Source organism: Girardinichthys multiradiatus, chromosome 21, assembly GCF_021462225.1.
Source record: "Girardinichthys multiradiatus isolate DD_20200921_A chromosome 21, DD_fGirMul_XY1, whole genome shotgun sequence".
Lineage (NCBI taxonomy): Eukaryota > Metazoa > Chordata > Actinopteri > Cyprinodontiformes > Goodeidae > Girardinichthys > Girardinichthys multiradiatus.
This window is the reverse complement of record NC_061813.1, coordinates 17,857,686-17,880,118: the sequence shown is the minus strand read 5'-3', so window position 1 is coordinate 17,880,118 and position 22,433 is coordinate 17,857,686. Positions and strand designations below refer to the sequence as shown.

The following is a 22,433-nucleotide window of genomic DNA, read 5'->3' as shown; positions in this document are numbered from 1 at the left end:
CTGTGGAGCTCCCGACGGACAGTTCTGGTGGAAACAGGAGAGTTGAGGTGCACATTTAATTCTGCCGTGATTTGGGCAACTGTGGTTTTATGTTTTTTGGATACAATCCGGGTTAGCACCCGAACATCCCTTTCAGACAGCTTCCTCTTGCGTCCACAGTTAATCCTGTTGGATGTGGTTCATCCTTCTTGGTGGTATGCTGACATTACCCTGGATACCGTGGCTCTTGATACATCACAAAGACTTGCTGTCTTGGTCACAGATGCGCCAGCAAGACGTGCACCAACAATTTGTCCTCTTTTGAACTCAGGTATGTCACCCATAATGTTGTGTGCATTTCAATATTTTGAGCAAAACTGTGCTCTTACCCTGCTAATTGAACCTTCACACTCTTCTCTTACTGGTGCATTGTGCAATCAATGAAGACTGACTACCAGGCTGGTCCAATTTAGCCATGAAACTTCCCACACTAAAATGACAGTTGTTTCAGTTTCATTGTCCAACCCCTGTATATGTAAGACATGCGGAGGACATGATGAGCTCGGCAATAATGCTGTGACCTTGTTAGACAGCAATCAACTGCTTGTGCAGAGAGATGACTGCTGCAACCTTTGTCTTTTCAGTTTCTATTCAGCCTGTTGTTTTGCTACTTGTCTGTTTTTTCTTTGTCTGGCAACAAGGGTCTCAATCCAGTGCAAAGGAAAAACATCCCAGACTTGAAAACAGAATGAGCAAGACCCTAATAAACCTCAGTTATTTTGTCCCTTTTTGTCCATCTGTTTCTCTGACAATTTGTGTATAGGACACTTTGTCAAGTGCTGATTAGACCTTAATTGCAATCACATTAAAACTGTGTTGCCTTTGATTATTAAGAGCAAGAACTTGTTTCCTGGCTTGGGTTGCCTTTTTTACAAGCCCAAATAAGAACCAATTTGGACAAACCACAATTCACAAATGCAAGAGAAAGAATTATGATCGCAACTTTTTTGCAGACCCCTTACCCCAATAAAAATGCACAAACACAATTTGTAGAAGGAAGAAAGAAAGAATAGCCCACTCAGTTTCTTTCTGGGACAAGAGCGATGTGTCTGAGCGTGTCATGAGCTAATACTCGACAAATGTGAGGCTGACATATGCCCACCACCTCTCATACACACATTTCTGCTCCAGAAACATAAATCTGTAACACTGCGCTAAGCTGTGTGTCCTTCAGGATATAAAATCTTGTGACTACAAAACAATGACATCATTCTCAAGCTACTCTACTTGACAGACAGTTTCCTAGGAACTGGGCGGTTTAGGGAAAAGGGAAGATGATTGCATGAATTCATGAATAAATGAGAGTGCAACTTGTAGGGGAGAGAGTGAGACCTGTTAGTCTTCTAGTGGTTATGTTTTATTAAACAGTCTTCATCTTTTCAGCTCAGTAAGAATTACTTAGCCATCGGGTCAGAACCTGGTGATGAGTAAAGCCACACACGACAAATTACACAGCCCATATACCTACAAACCTCTATTAATAGTGAAAAAAGGAAACTAATGTTCAACATTTTTGCTATGGTCAACAAGCACTAACTTTATCTAAGGTTTGTCCAATTTCTATCCAGGAATAGGTTGGTTTAAAATGTCAGTAGAAGGAGAAAATAGTTTTCTTGCAACAGTACAGGTTGTATTGCTAACAGGTTCACCTTGCAATCAGAATGATGATTGATAAGTCTAGAAGAGTATGTTCAACAGAATATGGGGTATGAGGGAGGATTCAGGCATTTTTTCATGACTCTCACTGTACCCTTTTTCACTAAACAGTTCCTTCATAAAGCCAAACAGCAAGCCTTTCTCTAAGATAACTCTAAGCTTAGAGTGTCTTTTATGATCTTCTGATCATAAAACTTCCCCCTTTACTCCTGAACACAAAGGATTGATAACTTTTGGCGGCAAGCTAGCACAGTGAGATTGAAGACAAAGGTAAAATGGAGAATTTTACCATGAGGTCGTTTTAACAGTCCAGTTTTGCAACGCACCCGCGTTCAGATAGTAAACACAAACAGCTCTGGGGGACACGGCGGGTCCCGATATCACATAACACATCAAAGTTTCAACAAGCAAGGTTACATGCACATATTATTCAGAACACATGAGATCCTAACCAGCGATTCTGATCGCTTCTACAACCTCTGACCCTGCCCAGGCCTTCTAATAAAGAAATAAAAAAAATAAATGGGTTTTACTTGTGTCGTCTTCTTCCTGAGCGAGGGAATTCGAGTGAGGAAACGTGGGGTTGAGTTAATTGTGCGTCCACAATTAACTTCAGGGGAATAGTCAGTCTTTGTCCTTCGGTCTTCTTGACAAAAAGGAAAAATATGATCTGACCATCAAAGTCGACTTGAAAATGAAACACGGTAGCGGTTCGTCTCTCCGAAGCTCCATGTTCTCAGTTACGTGTTAACTCACGTCTTCGATCGGCAAAGTGAAATCTCTGGCCTTCTTAGTCCAAAAACTTCAGTTACGAATGGTTCGTTGTCCAACGAGAGAGAATGAATGAAACTCTTCACAGAGTTCTTCTCTTAAAGTGGTGCGCTTCAATCACCAGATCGTTTCCAGTGGAAGGCGTCTTTTCAAACATGAGCGCCTCCTATATAGCATCCTGTGACGTCAGACTGGGGACGCCCAGTCATATCAGTCGCAATGCTCAATGGGATATGTAGGAGCGGGCTGTCCTGGGTACAAAATGGCCGATGCCATTGGAGGGGCACAGTGACGTCCAACAACGTGCAGATAATCCAATACTCAGCAAACAAGTGGTCCAACAAAAATAAATTATAAAGACTTTGTTTTGCCAGCGTGGTACAATTGAGATACAACATCTGTTATTCCAGGGAATCCTGGTCAAGATGGTGGCATTAACAAGCAATGATATGTGTGACAAACTATTCCACATTTATCCCAAAAATCTGATGACTAATCCATAAAGATGGCTAACCCTTACATAAGTTGGCCCTTCCTAGGCTATCACCACCTCAGAAGTGAGGCAGCTAGGGGTTTAAAGTGAAACCACTGCTCTTTCTTATCTTTCTCTAGATATTGTCTCAGATTTTCAAATTTCCTGGATGCCTATGTGTGTGGTGATTTTTGAAGCACTGATTCAACAACTTAATCTTCTCCAAAATCTTGAATGGGCTTTGCTTCACAATCCTCATTAGACCGTGGTTATCTCTGTTGCTTGTGCAGTTTTATATACAACCCTTTTTCCATCCACTCAACTCTCCTTAAACATGCTTCCTTAGCAAATGCCCTTTGTTGCTAACCCTTCCTGAAGAAAAGCGTCAGTTACTGTCTGCAGGACAAACTATAACCTATAATAACCCAAAAAAAAAAAAAAACAAAAACAAAAAAAACACTTGACATATGACTCTCATTGTGCATTGAATATACAGTATATATTCAAAGATACTCTTATTTAAAGAGATGTACATTGATGTACCAAGGAGCTGTCCATTACTTCGTTTTGTAAATGAAGTCTTTATTCTGGTTCAGTAATTAAGTTTCCAGAAGACATGTTTGATTGATGCAGCACTAAAAATTTGTCATACAATGTTTTTTACATAACTGATGTCATTTGATGAGCTTGCACTTGGTCTATGAATTATCCAAATAGTGCAATCAGATATTTTCCTTATGTCAAATTTCTCAATGCTTAATTATTATTATATTTTTTTTAATATGGACCAGTATGTCTGTGATAAAAGTCTAATAAAAAATAAAAAAAAGTTACAGCAGCAAGAACATGGGATAAGTTTGGTTTTAAGGAACCATTAATGTACTATTAGTTTTGGGTAAAATAAAACACGGGAATCTTAACTATGAACTGACATGCAAAAAAAATGCAATTTATTTAAAAAGGGTAGATGTGTGGGTGAAAGTGGAGATTACTCACCACAACAATTTAGGAGTATATGTAGCAGTAGCAAATACTGATGCACCTTGATGCACTGCATCAAGGTGAGATAAAGAGTTGGGATAGCATCTCCTATTGACACAGAAAGCCTTTGCATCGACCAGGCTTTGAGTGACAGGCCCGGAAGCCTTGGCCCCATGCAATCTATCTCACACTGAGACCCAGGAAGCCAATAAAGCTTGTCTAAATTTAGGGTCAACCACCAACAAAGAAAATAAGGTAAATGGTTAAAGAAATGTTTTTCTGGTTGCCAGAATAAATGTGCTCTTCTCCATTTTCTCAGGCTTAAAGAAATACTTAAATCACACAAAATGGAGAAAAAAAGCACTGATGTAAAAAGCAAATAATAAGAAGATGATTTTTGGTCTAAAAGCAATCACTTATATGAGACCATTACATAAGGACAAGGACCATGTCTATTGGTGTCAGCTTAGTAAATGCTACTGTCTCAATGACCATTTGAGAGTCAATCCAATGGCTTGTCATAAAATCATTTAGCTGACCACTGGCATTAAAGGTCACACATTGAGCAGAATGTAATCTGGTAGTGAAATGCCTGCCTTCATGCTTTTTATCCACAAATTGTGATGATTTTTGTAATGCTTGAAAGAGCTTTTTACACATTTTCTTTGACATGACATATGGTAGATGCCTGTCAAGGTCAAATCCCTAAATAAATTTGGTCTAACCACAAAATATGTATGCTATAACACATAAAACATGTACATTTAAGTACCTCAGCCAAATATTGTTCTAGTTCTAATTATTCTCTGTTGGTCAGCTGAGGGCTTTTTCTTGATATTCGCTATTTATCAAATGCGTTTTTCTTTTGTTTGTTCACTACATATCTACCAATGACTCAACCTGAATATTTCAGTCTCAGCTCTTAGTTACATTTTACCACTCATGCTCATTTACATTTTACAATCGGTGGCTGAGACTGAAAATGTCTATATGGTACAAGCATTGTGGAGCATTTCTGTAGCAAATTGAGCATATTTTAATTAAAACACCACAGAAAAGAATAATTGTTTCTGTAGCCAATGCAGCATTAAGCAGAAATTATAGAATTAACTCATCATCTCCATTATAATCTGTAACAAATTAAAAGACAAATAAAATGGAAATACAGCAACAGTTTTGAGAGGTGAATAGTAGCACAAACGGGGTGGTATATGAAGGCAGTCTTTTAAATATGGCAGTGCTGGCATGGATGCATGCAGAATGTGAAGTTCAGTGCTAAGTACCAGAATAAACAGAACATGCGTGACAATGAATCACACTGCCTGCAGCAGGGGCACATTAGACAGATAAGGGCATAGACAGGAAGAGCCAGGAAGAGGGGGATATCAAATTTCATAATGTGTGTCTGTTTGTGTGACATGATGATGGCTATTTATAAAATGTCTGTGCATAAAATATGATATAATGTGACCTGCAGTGAATTTAAACTGCTTTTATACCAAAACGCAAACACACACACTAATGTACTTCAACTTCAAGCTTTTTTTTGACATTTAAGTCTCTCCAGCACTTCAGTGACTTAGCAAAGTCTGTTGGGTGCTATCACTAACATATAGCCTATGTGTTTATAGAAATTGGTCATTTTAGAATTTAACATTTATACTGCCTTCTTTGGGGATTGCCACCGCGGTAGGCACCGCAGACCTTACGGCCCAGACCCTGAACCCCGTGGTGGACACCGGCAGTGAGAGACGCTTTCAAGCTGAAGAAGGAGTCTTATCGGCTGTGGTTGGCTTTTGGGACTCCCGAGGCAGCTGATGGGTACCGTGAGGCCAAGCGTGCCGTGACCCGGGCTGTGGCAGAGGCAAAAACTCGGGCCTGGGAGGAGTTCGGTGAGGCCATGGAGAAGGACAATCGGTTGGCCTCGAAGCGATTCTGGCAAACCATCCGGCATCTCAGGAGGGGGAAGCAGTGCTTCGCCAACACTGTTAACAGTGGGGGTAGGAGGCTGCTGAACTCGACTGGGGACATTATCAGGTGATGGAAGGAGAACTTCGAGGCTCTCCTCAATCCTGCCATCACGCATTCCCTGGTGGAAGCAGAGGCTGGGGACTGTTCCCGGTGCATGTTGGACTCCGGCAGGGCTGCCCTTTGTCACCGGTCCTGTTCATAACTTTTATGGACAGGATTTCTAGTCGCAGCCAAGGGCCGGAGGGGTTCTGGTTTGGGGACCAGTGGATTTCGTCTCTTCTTTTTGCAGATGATGTGGTCCTGCTGGCCCCCTCTATCCAATACCTACAGCATGCACTGGGGCAGTTCGCAAACGAGTGTGAAGCGGCTGGGATGAAGATCAGCTCCTCCAAGTTCGAAACCATGGTTATTGACTGGAAAAGGGTGGCTTGTCCTCTTCAGGTTGGAGGGGAGTTCTTGCCTGAAGTGGAGGAGTTCAAGTATCTTGAGGTCTTGCTCACGAGTGAGGGAAGAATGGAGTGGGAGATCGACAGACGGAACGGTGAGGCTGCCGCAGTAATAGGGGTGCTGTGCCAGCCGTTGTGGTGAAAATTGTGCTGTTACAACAATTTAAAGTAGTCTTTTGCTTTATCTTTCCTGTTTGTCGTCTTCCTTTAAACAATTTTAAAGGCTTAAAAAACAATATCCTTCCAGTTCCTCTATACCCTAATTTTACGCTGTGTTACTCCAAAACAGCCTCCACTGCCCCTTACGACAACTGACCTGGAGGAATCATCTAGGGACATTTGAATATGCATGTGTGTGTCTGATGACCTTTATCCTGCTGACGAAACAATGGGTTTGAAGGTCAAATTGAAGATGAGGGGCTTCTGCCAATTTTATCCATGTATTACATGTGAATGTGTGATTGTGTGGATTTAAGCTGTCCAAATCATTGTCTTTAACTGAATGACTGTGCTTGTTCTTTATCTTTGGAATTGTCCCACTCTGTGAGCCACACGCGTCTATTTTTTATCTGAGGTCTTGCCTGCTGTCAGGTGACAAAGAGGTCAAATAGAGAAAAAATGGTTATACAAGTGCAAAAACACCTCCCAGCACAATGGAAAACATGCAACTAGAGACAATAGCGGAAAATGTGTGTTAGAGTTAGAAAGCTGATAATTACAGACAAGTGTAAAATAAGGCACAAATGAACCAAGTAAGTCTGACTTGCAAGGGAGAGACAGTCCTCTACTAAACAGCGACTTCCTTCTCACAAAGAGAAAATCCTTGCACCAGCCTTTAATTTACAACTCACATTCCAACAAGCAAAAGGAGGGAATTGGTTCAGCCAATTCTTACAGAGATTTCAACTTAACAGAGTAGTCATTCCCATATGTGGTATAAGCATGTCATGTCCAGTGAGTAATCCACTCCAGACCGCATTCCTTAACTTTCCACAAACCCTTTTACACACTAAAAACCAATCACAGGAATCATCTTCACTATAGTAGAACTTCAAACATAAACATGATTTAAACTAAGCAATGATACATTTTTCCAACAATGTGAAAAGAAAGAACACAGCAAAGAAAGTAAAGCAAAAACAGACAAAGAAAAATTAGACAGTGGTCACTGTAAGTGACAAGGAGAGGCAGGAAAAAAGGTTAGCTTTCTTATTTTGTGTCTTGGCCTCACCAGCAGGAGGTCATTACGGGAAATTCTGAAGTGCAGATACATATAACACTCATTCACTCAAATATCACCTCAATATGAATCCTCACAATCTTAATTTTACCAAACCAAACATGTATGGGTGTATTTATTGCCATATAAATTACAAATTAATAGGTTTCAAAACATTCTCTCCTGTGGCACAAATGTACAAAACATAACTCAGACAGACATGCAAAACAGGTGTTTTAGTGATGGTCACAAATTCTCTGCTTATGCATTATAAAGAAAACTTCACTGATTTACTAGTATTCGCAAAAGCAATTTTAGACTTTTGGACAGAAAGATTACAAAAAGAAATAAAAAAAATGAAATTAAACAAAACAGGGAAAAAAGGTTGCAAAATAAATGCAGAAGCAATCTGAAAATATATAAATCAAATTGTCTAAGGTCCTGCAATGTCTGTGTGGGTGTTTAAATGTATTCTATACAACTTTTGCATGTATTTCTTGGAGCATTACAATTAGTTCATGTGTGTTTGTGTTTCAAATCTCATGTGTGTGGGTGTGTATTTCAACTAAATAACTTTCCCACCCTAAAGGTTAAAACAGGATTGGCAAGGAAATGTCAGATACCAAACTTGCTGTTAAAATCTTGAATTTGAGTAAGGCAAAGTTATATTTTTGAAACTAATTAAAGTACTAAAGTAATTAAATAATTAAATGAAGAGTAAAGCAAAACAAAAAAAATACTTCTTGGGCCTCAAAAATATTAACTATCAAATAAGTTATGGCCAAGGATAAAGAAAGATAGCAACATATACAAGCAATGGAACCCACAAACACAATCACACAAACACGCGCACACACACACACACACACACACACACACCATTATATCCTCTCCTAAGGCCACTGTCATGCTGGACATACCCGGCACAAGTGCCAGGAGGTGAAAAACAAGTTAATTGCAAACACTGTACCTGTTACAAGTTCTCTGATTTCCACATCCCCGGTCTTCCTAAGCAGACGGACTAAAGCAGGAATCCCCCCACAGTTTTTCAGGGTCACTTTGTTCTCATCATTGGCTTTGCCATATACCAGATTCCTCAGTGCTCCACAGGCGCTCCGGTGAACTTCACTCATCCTGTGATCCAGCAGATCAACCAACAGCTGGATGCCTCCCTGTCTACGGATCTGAAATTTAAAGTCATAGATTCAGTTAAAATCACCCACTGCCATTTGTGTTTAAAGAAACACAATTTAAAAAGTGTTACAACTGGTAAAAGTGAAATATAATTTTAGTATTTTCTTGTTTAAAATAATGTACAGCCAAAGAAATGAAAGACTTCTTAAAGCAATATTTCCATGCTAATGGCTCTTTAGGTTTTCTGCCAGACTGTAACAACTAAAACAATGAGTAAAGAGGATGAGAAGAATCTTTATAGACCTGAGTGGCTTTCTAATGCATGGATCGATCATTTAATTTCTGGAAAGAGCTTTTTAAACCCAACAATTTTACTGGCCTAATTGGTCACCTGATTTAGTTAGGGCTGCACACCTGCGTTCCGTTTGGCTCATCTGCTGGAGCATAAGAAGAGCAGGCAACTGATCAGTCCACGCCTGAGTGTCAACTATTGTGGTTTTTGTTCGAGCGTCTTCCTGAAAACTACTAGAGGCTTCTGGATTTCCTGCACCAGTTTCACTGAACTGTGTACACTGACCTGACCTTTTGCTGGCTCTCACTACTCCGCTGCCTCATACCGGTCCGCTCTGCAACGGCCAAAAGATAAGGATAAACCTGTTTGTACTGTTGATCTTCTTGCATGTTGGTCAAAAAGCTTCCTGGCAAAATGACACTGTGATATGTTTTGAAAAGAATGATCATATTTACAAGAGGCAGAAATGTTTGCAGAAAATAATTAATATCAGGACCAAAGTCTTGTCATAGCAACCTTTTACATCATTTTACATCTATGTTAAGTTTAAAAGGATTAAACGGTAAGATGACCAGTTACAGGATGTTGACTTAGAAACGGGTGTACATTTCAATGGAATTTACTTTTACACTGCAAACAGTAAATAACTGAATCCACAGGTTTAATGCATTTGAATCATGTCTTTTTTGTACTCAGGATGTAGCTATAAAACTCAAAAGGAACACAGAGGAACGTCTTTAGTGATGAAGATGTTTGAGTCTTTGAGAAGTGTTGACCTTTCCAGCACAGCAAGTCTGTCCTTTTGTCTAAAAAACTTCATAAGTATTGGCCTTGGTCTCTCTCTACTTGACCTAGTGGTTTGCCAGAGCGATGATCATGCTTTCTATGCGCTTGTTTTGTCAAAGCACAGCTAATGGTTCTGCTTTGACAAAACGAGCACTCATTTACAGTAATGAGGGAAAGAAAAGGAATTTTAATTTAGTGAAATAAAACTGATTTTTTAAAAATCTTTCTCTCTGTTTGTTTTTATTTGTTTGCACACACTACAGCAGGGATTTCGTCCATACAGATCTTCTCCAGATCCTTCAGGTTTCAGAGCCACTCCTTTGTTGCCCTGGCTGTGTGCTTCTGATCGTTGTCATGCTGGAAGACGCAGCCACAACTCATCTTCAATGCCTTTACTGAGGGAAGGAGGTTGTTGGCTAAGATTTCCTGATATGTGGCCCCATCCATCCTCCCTTCAATACGGTGCAGTCGTCCTGTCCCCTTTACAGAAAAGCGTCCCCAAAGAATGATGTTTCCACCTCCATGCTTCACTGTAGGAATGGTGTTCTTGGGGTTGTTCTCATTCTTTTTCTGCCTCCAAACACGATGAGTGGAGTTTAGACCTAAAAGCTCTATTTTTGTCTCATCAAATCACAGACCACATGACCTTCTCCCATTCCTCCTCTGTATCATCCAGATGGTCACTTGCAAACTTCAGATGGACCTGGACATGCGCTGGCTTGAGCAGGGGGACCTTGGTGCGCTGCAGGATTTTAATCCATTGAGGCGTAGTGTGTTACTAATGCTCTTCTTTGAGACTGTGGTCCCAGCTCTCTTCAGGTCATTGACTAGGTCCTGCCATGTACTTCTGGGCAATCCCTCATTTTCCTCATGATCATTGATGCCCCATGAGGTGAGATCTTGCATGGAGCCCCAGACCAAGGGAGATTGACTGTCATCCTGAACTTCTATTTTTTTATAATTGTGCCAACAGTTTTTGCCTTCTCACCAAGCTTCTTGACTATTTTCCTGTAGTCCATCCCAGCCTTGTGCAGGTCAACTATTTTATCCCTGATGTCCTTACACAGCTGTCTGGTCTTGGCCATTGTGGAGAAGTTGGAGTTTGATTGATTGAGTGTGTGGACAGGTGTCTGTTTTACGGATAAAGAGTTCAAACAGGTGTAGCTAATACAGGTAATAATTGAAGAACAGGAGAACAGGAAGGCTTCTCAAAGAAGAACTAACAGGACTGTGAGAGCTGGGATTTGTACTGGTTGTTAGGTGATCAATACTTATCTCATGCAATAAATTGCTAGTTAATTACTTAAAAATCACACAATGTGATTTTCTTGATTTTTGTTTTAGATTAATCACTCACAGTTGAAGAATACCTATGATAAAAATTAAAGACTTTAGCATGCTTTGCAAGTGGAAAAACCTGCAGATTCGGCAGTGTATCAAATACTTGTTCTCCCCATTGCATATGGGCAATCTTGCAACAGGTAAGGAAAGGGCTTTTTTCTGCTATTTCAAGCTTACTAAGGCTGCAGAACAGAAAAATATAGGTACAATTTTCACAGATGCAGTCTAAGAGAAGTCTGGTTGATGTATGCGGGATCTCATTAACACTGAATCACATCAAGGACCACCAAAACCACTGGTTAGGTAAGGTGGCGATCAGTGTAACATTCACCTGTAAAGTTAAATTATGACAATTAAATTGCAATTTTTCTATACAGGATTCCAAAACATGCTAAAACAAATATGTTGGTGGCCAACGGTAAATGTTATAAGAGTGCTGGTTTATTCCTAATGTACATAAACTACTACTGTACCTGTAATTCTTATGTACAGCTATATTTCCTTGCTAAATACACACAAAGTCACAAACATTCCCAGAATGAGAGAATTAGACAAGCTGATCAGTATAAATTTATGATAACACCCTGAATCTCTGAGAAGAAAAGTAGTCGGTGCCATTAGCCCAGTGGGAAGCACAGTGAGGGCAATCTGGCGTTGCACATAAAGCCTTCCTCCTATGGTGCGACACATGATGCCTTCCGTCCATGATAGAACACATATTGTCTGCACTCCATGATGTTTAACATAGGCTTTCTTCCTATGCTGATTTTTAAATCCTCCCACATCACTTCTCAACTGCAGGATTTGTATCAACCACAGGGAGTCAAAGAGTATAATCAACATGTGTTTGATCCAGTCAACAGGGAAGAAGTGCTAATCACCAAGACAGGGAGCTTTTATCACCAAGTGACTTGTTGGAACATGGATCAATTAACTACTGCAATGCATCAAAATATGATAAAGAAGAAACCTGTGTTTTTATACCTTCAGTTTTATTTAATCTCTCGAGTATGCCAGTAGGGGGCAAACAATAAATCTTAGCTTTTTCAATTCAATTCAAATTCAATTCAAAAATTTTCAAAGTTATTTCCATCTTCAGACCGCTTCTGTGTTAATATTTCAGATCAGGTGTACTTTTTTAAATGTGGCCATGATTGGGATAGAGAAAGAGTATGTGAAAATTCGCTAATCTATGAATTGCTACTTGTGTCCCTATTATGCATAAGACAGTGTTAATCCGTTATTTATGGAAAGACATAGTGTTGTTACTTTCAGATATCTCTGAGCGAAAAGCTGAAAGGGCTGCCAATACCTGTGCACCTTTTTCTATATTTCTAACAGAGAACAGGGGTGCAGATTGATTTGTCTTTGTCTCCTGCACTTTAGCAGCGGTCACGCCTATCGGTAACCAATAGCGACAGCATTGCTTGGTAACAGTTAGCAGTGGTGACAGCTGGGATTGTGAGAATCAGAGGTGCTGCAAGCATAAAACGTGGCAATTGGATACACATGATAGAGTCTGGGATTGCAGCATCCAAAGTTTAACAAGAATGTTTCAGTTATAGCATATATAACATCAACACTTATCATTAGACTGGAAGCAGCTTGCTTGCGAGTATGGAGACAGTAAGCATATGTCAAATCTTTCAGCTTTTTGGACTTCCACAGTTCTGGTCAAAACTAATGACACTGTTGAATATTAATGCTTTCTTACATCTCTGTGACAGTCATTATATGTATCTCCATCAGCTGTGAAATATACCCTAGAACTACAGGAATGTGGATCCATAATGTCTTATATGTCAAAATGGAGGAATAGAATAAAGATCGCGGGCTTTAAGATGAGATCCAAAAAAACACCAGATAGAATGGATATAAAATAACAAGCAGACTATCACATTACCACAGTTCTAAGTCTTGACCTATTGGTGGAAATATGTGCAGAGTATATAAATAAAAAACAGCAACAAACAGCAATGGATAAATAACTAGGACATTTATTTAAAATATACAGATTATTAAGGACTGGTCGGTTAGCCTCTTTTCTGAAGACAATCAAATTAAGAGCTGTGAATAGTTTGAATAGCACTGAAGTCTGACATATCTGTAGATATCAGACGGGATTGTTTTCACCTGACATGTTTTCAAGGCTAACTGCTTTTTAGTGTCTTTCAACCATGGGCTAATTGGGTTTTTGACTCTTGGCTAACATTTCTCTCTTGACAATTCTAAACTGGGCTGACCAAAGTATTAACCTACAGCTACCCAATAAGGCTCTGAGGACAGGACACAAAAAAGTCTTTGGATCACCAACAAAGAAAATTCACAGCTTTAAAAATCTAGCACAGAGGTTGTACTTACTTGTTTTAAGACATAAAGTAAAAGGAAAAAAAAGAAAGTTTGCTTCCTTTTTTAAACCAGAGGTTGTATTTAATCAGGGTATAGAAGTGTAGGTGCTATGAAACATTAATCCTACAAAGCAAGCACCTGGAGCACATCAATCTACTTACACTTTATTATTTCCTGTTACATACATACAACCTGCTACAACATATAGGTAAAACAAAAGAAAAACACTTTTGCAAACTATTAATGTTTGACCGTGAGCTAAAGACTTCTGCTCTAAAACACCCACAAAGCTTTATACAGTAATTACTATGGGATTTTAATCCCACAATAGATCAAGGTGCATATCTGCCCAAACTATAAATACAGCTTTTTCTATTAAATAAAACAAATGTCATCTTTAAACACTCATTGGTCCTTTACACCACTTTGAAACTATAAACATGATACAATTTTGTGGCCATGCAGTCAGTTACAGGCTTTGGTGAGCTTCAATAGGGCTTCTTTGCAATACCCACATGGTTCAGTATCTTTTCTACTGGCCTTTTGACTGGTAGATAACATTTGTTCTGCATAATCCACAGCCATTTGTATGTTTTAGATACTGTATGGCTGTGCGTAAGGTAGTGTAGTAAAGTATTTTTTTATGACCATTTGATTTACTATTTCACTAGATGATCTTACTTTGGAATGAGAAGCACTAATAAGCCAACAATAAATACTTTACAAAGGAAATGCTTACAAAAACCTAGACACATCTGCACAACTAAAATATGAGCAAGTGAAAATACTGCTGGTTCCTATTATACAAAACAACTCCGTTCTATAGAGACATGGACATGGGTTGTCTGAGGTCATTTATTTTGACCGTTTCAGCACAGTAGTATTTAGGTTGGGAGTACCTAGAGTACCTTAAGTTAAACAACTTTCTGGAAAAAAACCTTTTACAAAGTCAACTGTGACAAAGTCACGTGAAAACTCAATTTATCTGAACAAACTGCTCGAATTTTTCTAATCTTGGTAATCAATTGAAGTTCTTGTTAAATCATTACCAGGAGCAAGGGCCGCAGCCATTGTCTTTTCGTTTCAGAGAGAAGAAAGAAGTGAACTATCAGTAACAAGACTGCTGTCTTATTTCTTCAAATTACAGGCCAAAAGCAGATAATTTAGAATAGGTTTAACTGCATGTTTAACTAAACTAAGTTAAGGATAATAAACCAACACAACCAGACCATGAATGTCTTTATTGTACAGCAAAATGGGATTTTGTTTCATTATAGAAAAGATCCAATTTCCTAACATAAATATTTTCAAGTCTATTTTTAAATATATGACATCAAATATTACATACACTATTTCATCTAAAAGTTACACAGTGTTTATCTAATTTCATTGTCATTTTATAAAATACGTTTTAAATTAATGCTACCATATAAATTGAAAATCAGAGATTAAAACCGTAGAGTACATTTCACAATGTTAGGATGTTAGGTGGTGGGGGATGTTACAAGAACAATGTAAACACTAGCCTACTATTTTATTGCATTCACTGTTTTCAGGATAAAATATGCTTTTGTTAACCAAAACAAATTTTACACTCATCACAGCATAGATTTATGTTCTTGTATCAATACACTGGATGAATCTTTAATCAAATTAATACCCCATATCTAGCTTAATGGTCATTAGTCAGTTTTTTGTGTTTTTTTTGTTTTATGGCAATTAACAGAATGAGTACAACTGACAACTCAACTCTGTGTAGGTCAGTGAAGTGCTATCTGGTTTTTATCCACATACAACAAAGTCTGCATGGCTGCAGATGCATTGTGTATTCTTCATGTCAGAAGATATCTCATCTTTTACAAATATAGTTCAATAGCACCTTTGTCTCTTAATAGTGTGATAAAACGTACAGAAATGTACGAACGAAAGCAGATAATGTCAATAGATATGTAGAATACTTAAATTCAGGCAGTAATTAAATCAATTTAAACAAATATGCTTCTTTCAGAGCTGCAAGGACCACTGTGTGGGAGTGAAATGAAATGTGAAGCATTAAAAGTGATTACATTTTGGTACCTGAATATCTGTCTGAATGTGTGTAGGTGGATAGTAGTAACTAGTCATTGTATGAAAGTCATGTCTTCCTATTTATATGAGTAAATGTGTTTCATTGAGCACAAAAACGTTTTTTCACTGTTCTGAAATTTAACAATTTTACCAAGTGAGATTTTAGAGCTCTTTTATGGCTATGTACAATCGAAGCTGGCTAATTCAATATACTGTGTAAAAACAAATAACACAAACCTTTTCTCTCACTATCCAACATTAAATCAGACAGATAATGTGTATTACTTTCTTTAAACTCCGAAGTTTACATAAATTACTCAACTTTCAAACATTTTGCAAAAGCGTAGATGAAGATACCCTGTGTAAGAGACTGAATATTTATTGTGAATTAACAATTAACTTCTGAGTTAAATAAAAGTATACATATTTGGGTATTTTATGGCAAAATCTTAAAACCCCTGCAAATCATACACATCATAGAAAAATCTAAATAAATCAAGCAAGGTGTGAAATGTAAGCATCAACCCAGGAACACAGAGCATCCGACCTAACAAATATGCTGGCTGAAAATGTTGAGAGTTTCATTATCTACACTGAAACCAGTTCTGTACAGACCTGCGCTGAAAGGCCACTCAGCTATGAAGAAATAATTTCTCTGAAAACAACAAAAAACGCATTTAAGGACAAAGACCTTAAATTACTACATGTCCACTGGTTTTATGAAACCAAATTTAGGGTGTTTGGCCATAATGACCATTGCATTTTAGAGGAAAGAGGAAAAAGCTTGTACACTTGAGAACACCATACCAACTGTGAAGTACTGTGGTGACAGCATCATGCTGTGTAGGTGATTTTGCTGCAGGAAGGGCTGATGCACTTAATACAATAGATGGCACCACGAGGCAAGAGCAATCATCTGGAAATATTGAAGCAGCATTTCAAGACCTTAGCCAGGAAGTGAAAGCTTGGGCACAAATGGGTCCTCTAAAAGGACAATGACCCCAAACATACCACTAAATTTCTTACAAATTGACTTAAGAATAACAAAGTCAATGTTTTGTAGTGATCACACAAGACCCATACCTTAGTAACATAGATGATTTCTGGACCGAGTTGAAAAGGTGTGTGAGAGCAGGGTGCCTATGGGCCTGACTTAGTTACAATAGTTCAATAAGAATGAATGGGCCAATATTTAAGCAAACTATTGTGAGACGTTTGTCAAAGGAAACCCACATTGTTTGACACAAGCCATTCAGCATAAAAAGTAATCCTACCAAGATTTCTGATTTTAAAGAAAGTTATGAAAATTTCTCTCAAAAAGTTATGTCACTTTTTTATGGTATTTAGCAAACAGGAAAAAAAAAAAAAAACAGCACATTTGGATTCTGGTGAACCTTAATGTTTGAATATATCCAACTCAGTAAATGGTACAGTTTCAGCATGGAGATTGTGCTAAGTTTTATCATGCAGAATATTACTATGGGATTGGCTAGTTGGATGTAATATTCCTCAAATGCTTTTCTTTGTGAATTTTAGCACACAGCATTTCCTTGTTTCCTTGTCCACAGATTTTTATGTCTTTTATCATTTGTGTTACATTAGCACATGTCTCTACAACATCAGTTCATGACGCATTCACCAAAGCTTTCAGACAGCAAGCACACACACAATAACACCAACCTACCTCAGCTTTAATCTTGTTGTCTCCAAAGCAGAGATGTTGCAGGTAAGCTGCAGCGTTGGACTGCACCGATGGGAACTGGTGTTGTAACATCTGGATCACTTCTGGCAGCTCCGGATCTCTCCATCCAAACTCCCTGTGGAGCAACAGACAGAGGCACTTGATTTCTTTAGCACATTAATGAGGCCTCTAGCTGAAACCCAAGAGATTACCGGACACAGGTCCGACTGAAACACAGACTTTCTTCCAAACATCCAAAAGCTGCATATTCTGTTATGTTTACCCAGTGAAAATGGGGAGACTCGGATAATACAAAAGGAATAAAAGACTAAAAGAAACAAAATTCTCTATTTCTCTATTTAGCCCAACAAACACTTCTTTTATAAGAGTGTTTAAAAAAAGCAACACAGTGGGACCTAAATCATGGAAATTACTTGATGAAGGCGCAGTCTGCAAAAACATGCTCATTTCTGTCTAACACAGAAGGAAAAACAATTAGGCCAGCATGTTAAGCATCTTTCAACTCTTACATTGGAAAAAACGTCATAAATGAAAAAAAGTCTTGGGGTTCCCTTAGCTCCTTCTTTGACCAATGATGACGACTTCAGTCAGAGAGGCCTTGGAGAAAAGTCATACAGCTTGTTACTTAAAAACACCAAGCTGGGGTGGGTCTGACAATTGTCTGACTCAAATACACCTACCAATGTTCATTTAAAATGTTAAGCAGGAGGAAACAAGTGGGCAAGACAAGGACAAAATTGTGCACATTACTTCTTTCTGAATAAAAACGTAATTTGCACAGTTAAAAAAAAGCTCCTTCTGAGCTACAAAATGAAGAAGCTAATAGCCATCTACCTAATTAGACATTTAACCAACACCAACAAAAATGCAAAGAACTGCACAGCAAAGATTTACCACTAACCGGAAGACTGTCTGCTGAGGTTGCAGGCTGAGTTATGCTCTGTATTTTCAGCCATTAGAAGTTTACACATCTCTGAACATGGTGGACAAAGTGAAATAAATGTTTTGTCCCTTGGTAGTACTCAGGAAAAGGTCTCGGTTATTGTGTTATCCTGTGCTAATAATTGTTTTGCTGCAGGCCCCCAAATGAGGAAATTACGAGTGTGCACACACACGCATGGCTGTTATACTTCAACCTGGAGCAATATTTTCTCCAGTAGCTACTCTGCCCATTGGTCATCTGAACATGTCTATTCTATTTTCAGCGATTCAGAAAATAGACTATTTTTAAAGTCATTTGGCAAAACCTTATGTTGAAACTTTGCAGTTCTCATTGGTCAAACTGTTTGATGATTCTTTTGGCTGTTTTTATGACAAAATGTGGCTCACTGTAACCCCCATTAAGATATCATGAATTTACCTCTAAGCTCACCCAAACATTCAAATATGGCAAGAACTAACTTGCCCCAAGAGTTAAAATTGATGGGGCAAAGGATGGTGTGACACTTTGCATCCAAAGTTTTTCCAGCAGAAAATAAAGCCCTGGCACTCTCATTTCTGTTGGATCAAGCGAGTGCAGTTTATGAAATGTGAAATGTAAAAAGCAACACATTCACAGGGAGTAAACATGGCTCTCAAAGATAAAGCAAGCTCCAGCGTGGACAGCTCTTTATCTGCCAAATGATAAGTGTTCATTCAGCACGAAAGCACGACTGAAGGAGGAGGTAGAGGACAGATATATAAAGTGAGGTAGAAGGAGGGATTCCCAAGGCATTTAAAGGATTTAGGAGGAGAGACCCTCAAACAGGGCTTCTTAAATCACAGAGCCAGATACCATCAGGGCAGTTTGTTTGTTTATGTGTTTGAATGGCCAAGCTTAAGATAGGATCATTATGTGTGTTTTTGAGGACATAGTTGCTTCAGTGCCTGTTGGTGTCTGTCACTTTGTGTGTGTGCGTGTGTGTGTGTTTGTGTGTCTGTGTGTATGTATTTGCACATCCATTTATGTCCATCTGTGTCTTGACATAGGAAGATGTGCTGATGTGTATTATTGTTTGTGTTTCAGTATGCATGTGTGCGTGTCATCCATCCCCTACAGCCTTTCAGCTCTGTCAGTGTAGTTAATAGAAAACAGAGTGATCTGTTGATAAGATAAGCATCATGGCTCGCCATTAATTAAAAACCCCTGGTAGGGATGGAGATGGTGAGCAGGGAGGAGCAGAGGAGAGGAAAAGGGAGAGAGTGAAACACAGAGGGAGAATAAGAAAGAGAGAGTTGATGTAAGTACCAGAGCATTCAGGGGTTCATCTGGCAAGCAGAAGCTGACAGGAAGGGGAATTTAACAAAATGTAAAGGGAAAAGGAAAACAACCCTCAGACAAGTTGCCAGTCATATCTGTAGAGGTGCCAAAGAGAACAATAGCCTTGGTTCATTCAAACCCAGGTGACATGCTACTGATGTGAAACAGCAGAATGCACATAAAACATGCAAAGAGCAAAAATGATCAAAGACATAGTTATAGAAAAGTTTGGGATGAAAACTAAATACCCTAACTTCAGATTACTCCTGACTAATCTGCGTGACAATGTGCTGCTTCTTATGTGGCACATTCCTTGTAGAACTTTATCATTTTAGAGCTTGTGATTTGAGCTTTGTGTTCTTGATAGACTAGTGGGAATGGATATGAAATCTGCCTCTGTTGCCACGCAGAGCTCCGTGTTCCCGGTGAGATTGGTTTGTTCGCAATTTCTTGAGGCATGCGGAGGCGTGATGCAGCAAAATACTTTAGTGGAAAACATTAGGTGTGGCAGAGGAGCAGTTGCAAAGAAAAGGCAGGTGGCAGGGGAGGGTGGTGTGGGAGAAAGGTTAGAGCCAAAGACGGTGATAGACGTGGCACAAAGGGAACAAGCTTCCATGATTATTAGGTGTTTCATGTCAACACACAGCGATTAGACGATGCATGAATAAAGAGGATATTACACTGACTTACATTGACTGTGTACACTTACAGTGGAGAAGTTCCTGCAACATGAGCATACCTGGTTTTAATGCGAGAATTATGACTTTTTGATCAAATCCAATCACTGTTGTCCAGAAATCTGAAACAGAAATTCTACTAAAATATGTTTCTCTTTTCAAATCGAACCTTCCAAACTTTTGCTCTACAGTGTTACTTGACAGACAGTTGAATGTAACTCTAAAACATAATTGTGACCCCTAATAGAGACACATCAGGGGTCACTGAGCAAAGTAATCAGTCAAAACATTAAATTGTGTGAACATTTCTTCCTGTAGGAAAACAAATCTATGTCCACAATGTGGAGTAAATTTGTTTTGAGTCAATTAAGATGACCATAAAGTAGTATTCTGAAGATTATATATCCTTTGAATTGTAGTAGTGACTGGATTTGTAGGAGAAACTAATACCACTGTCACAGTATTGTGTCACAGTGTGTATTTTGTGGCATTAGAAAACATGATGCCATAAGAAAATAACACTCCTCATGTTGCCTTCCAACACATTTGACACCTTAGCACCTATTTGACATAAATGGATCACCAGATAAGCCAGACTGCCACAGATTATTTGGACATACTGAAAAATTCCACCACGTCATGAAAACTTCATATGAGCACCACTGTTAAAGAATCAATGCAAGTGCAACTCAAACGTTACATCTATGACCCGGTAATAACATAAAACTTATGCAAGGGACACTTAGGTTATTTTTGCTGATAATCATCTGAACATTGAAATATAATTCTTAGATGGTCAGTCTATCCTTTAATATGGACAAAGTGAATAAAACAGGATGTAGTTGTCACAGACAATTATGTACCCGGTTAAGACGAAATGGAGCATTGCTGATTTCAACCCAATGTTCTCAACAGCAAAAGTGTCACCCATACTTCAATGATATCACAGGACTTAATATTTCACAAAATCCTGTTAATTTCTTAGATTTAGAACCCTGCAACGTGTTCTGCAAAGCACCAACATTGATTGCAACATAGGGAACAGTGTAACAGCAGCATGAGAGAAAAAACAAATACACCACCTAATGACTAAAAACTAAACTTAATTTGCAGTAACAGTATGATGTAAAAGATTCTGAGTGTTGAGGGATGTCATGCTTTGTTAATATGAACTGTTAGAAAACAATTGCTTAGCGTACTGTTCCTGGCTAGGGTCAGGATGTGAGTTTTCAGTGGATTGAAACCATATGTCTCAATTCAGATATATGTTTAGAAAGAAATAATAAAGCTGAGCATGCATTAGACGGTATGTTGTCAGAACAGAATAGCAGCTTTCTATCGTGGTCAAGAAAAGGAAGAATTAGAGAGCATCCTTAACCTAATCGGTGAGTGAGTTAAATGTAAAACTGGTTAAATCTGGTGTGTTGCTTTACTGAACTGTAAAGCTGCTGCATTTTCAAGGATATAAATGCTATTGGACTTTATTAACCTTAATAAATACCAGACAGTGAGTCGGTAATGACCAAGCCTTAGGTCAGTGTTCGGGTCAAAAATTCCACATGAGCTGAGGTGAGCTGCCATTTTAGTTTGGTCCCTGTTTTCTCCTGTTTATTTCAGTTAGGGAGGTAAGTATTTGTCATTTTGTTTATTTATTTTAATTAGGTCAGTTTGTGTTAATATTTGAGAGAGTTTCCTTTCTTTATTGTTTTGACTAAAGCTCACCCTGAAGTTACACCCAGGTCCTTATCTTTATGTAAAAACCTTAAACAAAATAACTCTTTGTAAATAAACCATTCTAAATTGTTCAACTTTGCCATTTGGCTGCTCGAGGTCTGCCGAAGATGAATCACCTTCATGTTGTGATCTGGCCTACCCTAGACAGGTCAGCACAGCATCGTCCTATAAAGTGGTGAAATTATTTCAGTTGTTATCACCAAATTGTTGCAGTGTTACAGATAACCAGGATAAAATACTAGATCACTATAGAAGTAAAAAATGTATCTCCAGAACACACATGGGCATAGACTTTCTCTCGCTCACACATGCACAGCACTGTACTTTCACAATGTTTTCTTAATTGTTGCTGGGAATAACTCCATTGCTTCTCAGATTAAAAAACAAGCTTAAGGTTGTAGGTGAGTAAAGTATTCAAATGGTTTAATAGCTAATGTTATCACTGATTCGGTCAGGACTAAGTATGTATGGTTTCAATAGGGTAATTAATTTTGTTAAAAAGCAACTCTGTTAAAACACTATGTAGAGTAATACTTACTCTAATCATTTATTTTTAC

The 22,433-nt window shown here is 38.6% G+C and overlaps 1 protein-coding gene across 7 annotated transcripts in view; it reads right to left on the bottom strand.

Annotated features, from left to right (window-relative positions):
- ctnnd2a (catenin (cadherin-associated protein), delta 2a) overlaps positions 1–22,433 on the bottom strand; it is a 363,719-nt gene that overhangs the window by 87,533 nt on the left and 253,753 nt on the right. For all 7 annotated transcript variants that reach the window (XM_047350531.1, XM_047350532.1, XM_047350528.1 and 4 more), the window contains 2 exons: positions 17,209–17,341; positions 8,526–8,739 (listed from right to left, as the gene is read on the bottom strand). In XM_047350531.1, coding sequence (XP_047206487.1) covers positions 8,526–8,739; positions 17,209–17,341 — 347 coding nt within the window. The remainder of the gene's footprint in view (positions 1–8,525; positions 8,740–17,208; positions 17,342–22,433) is intronic.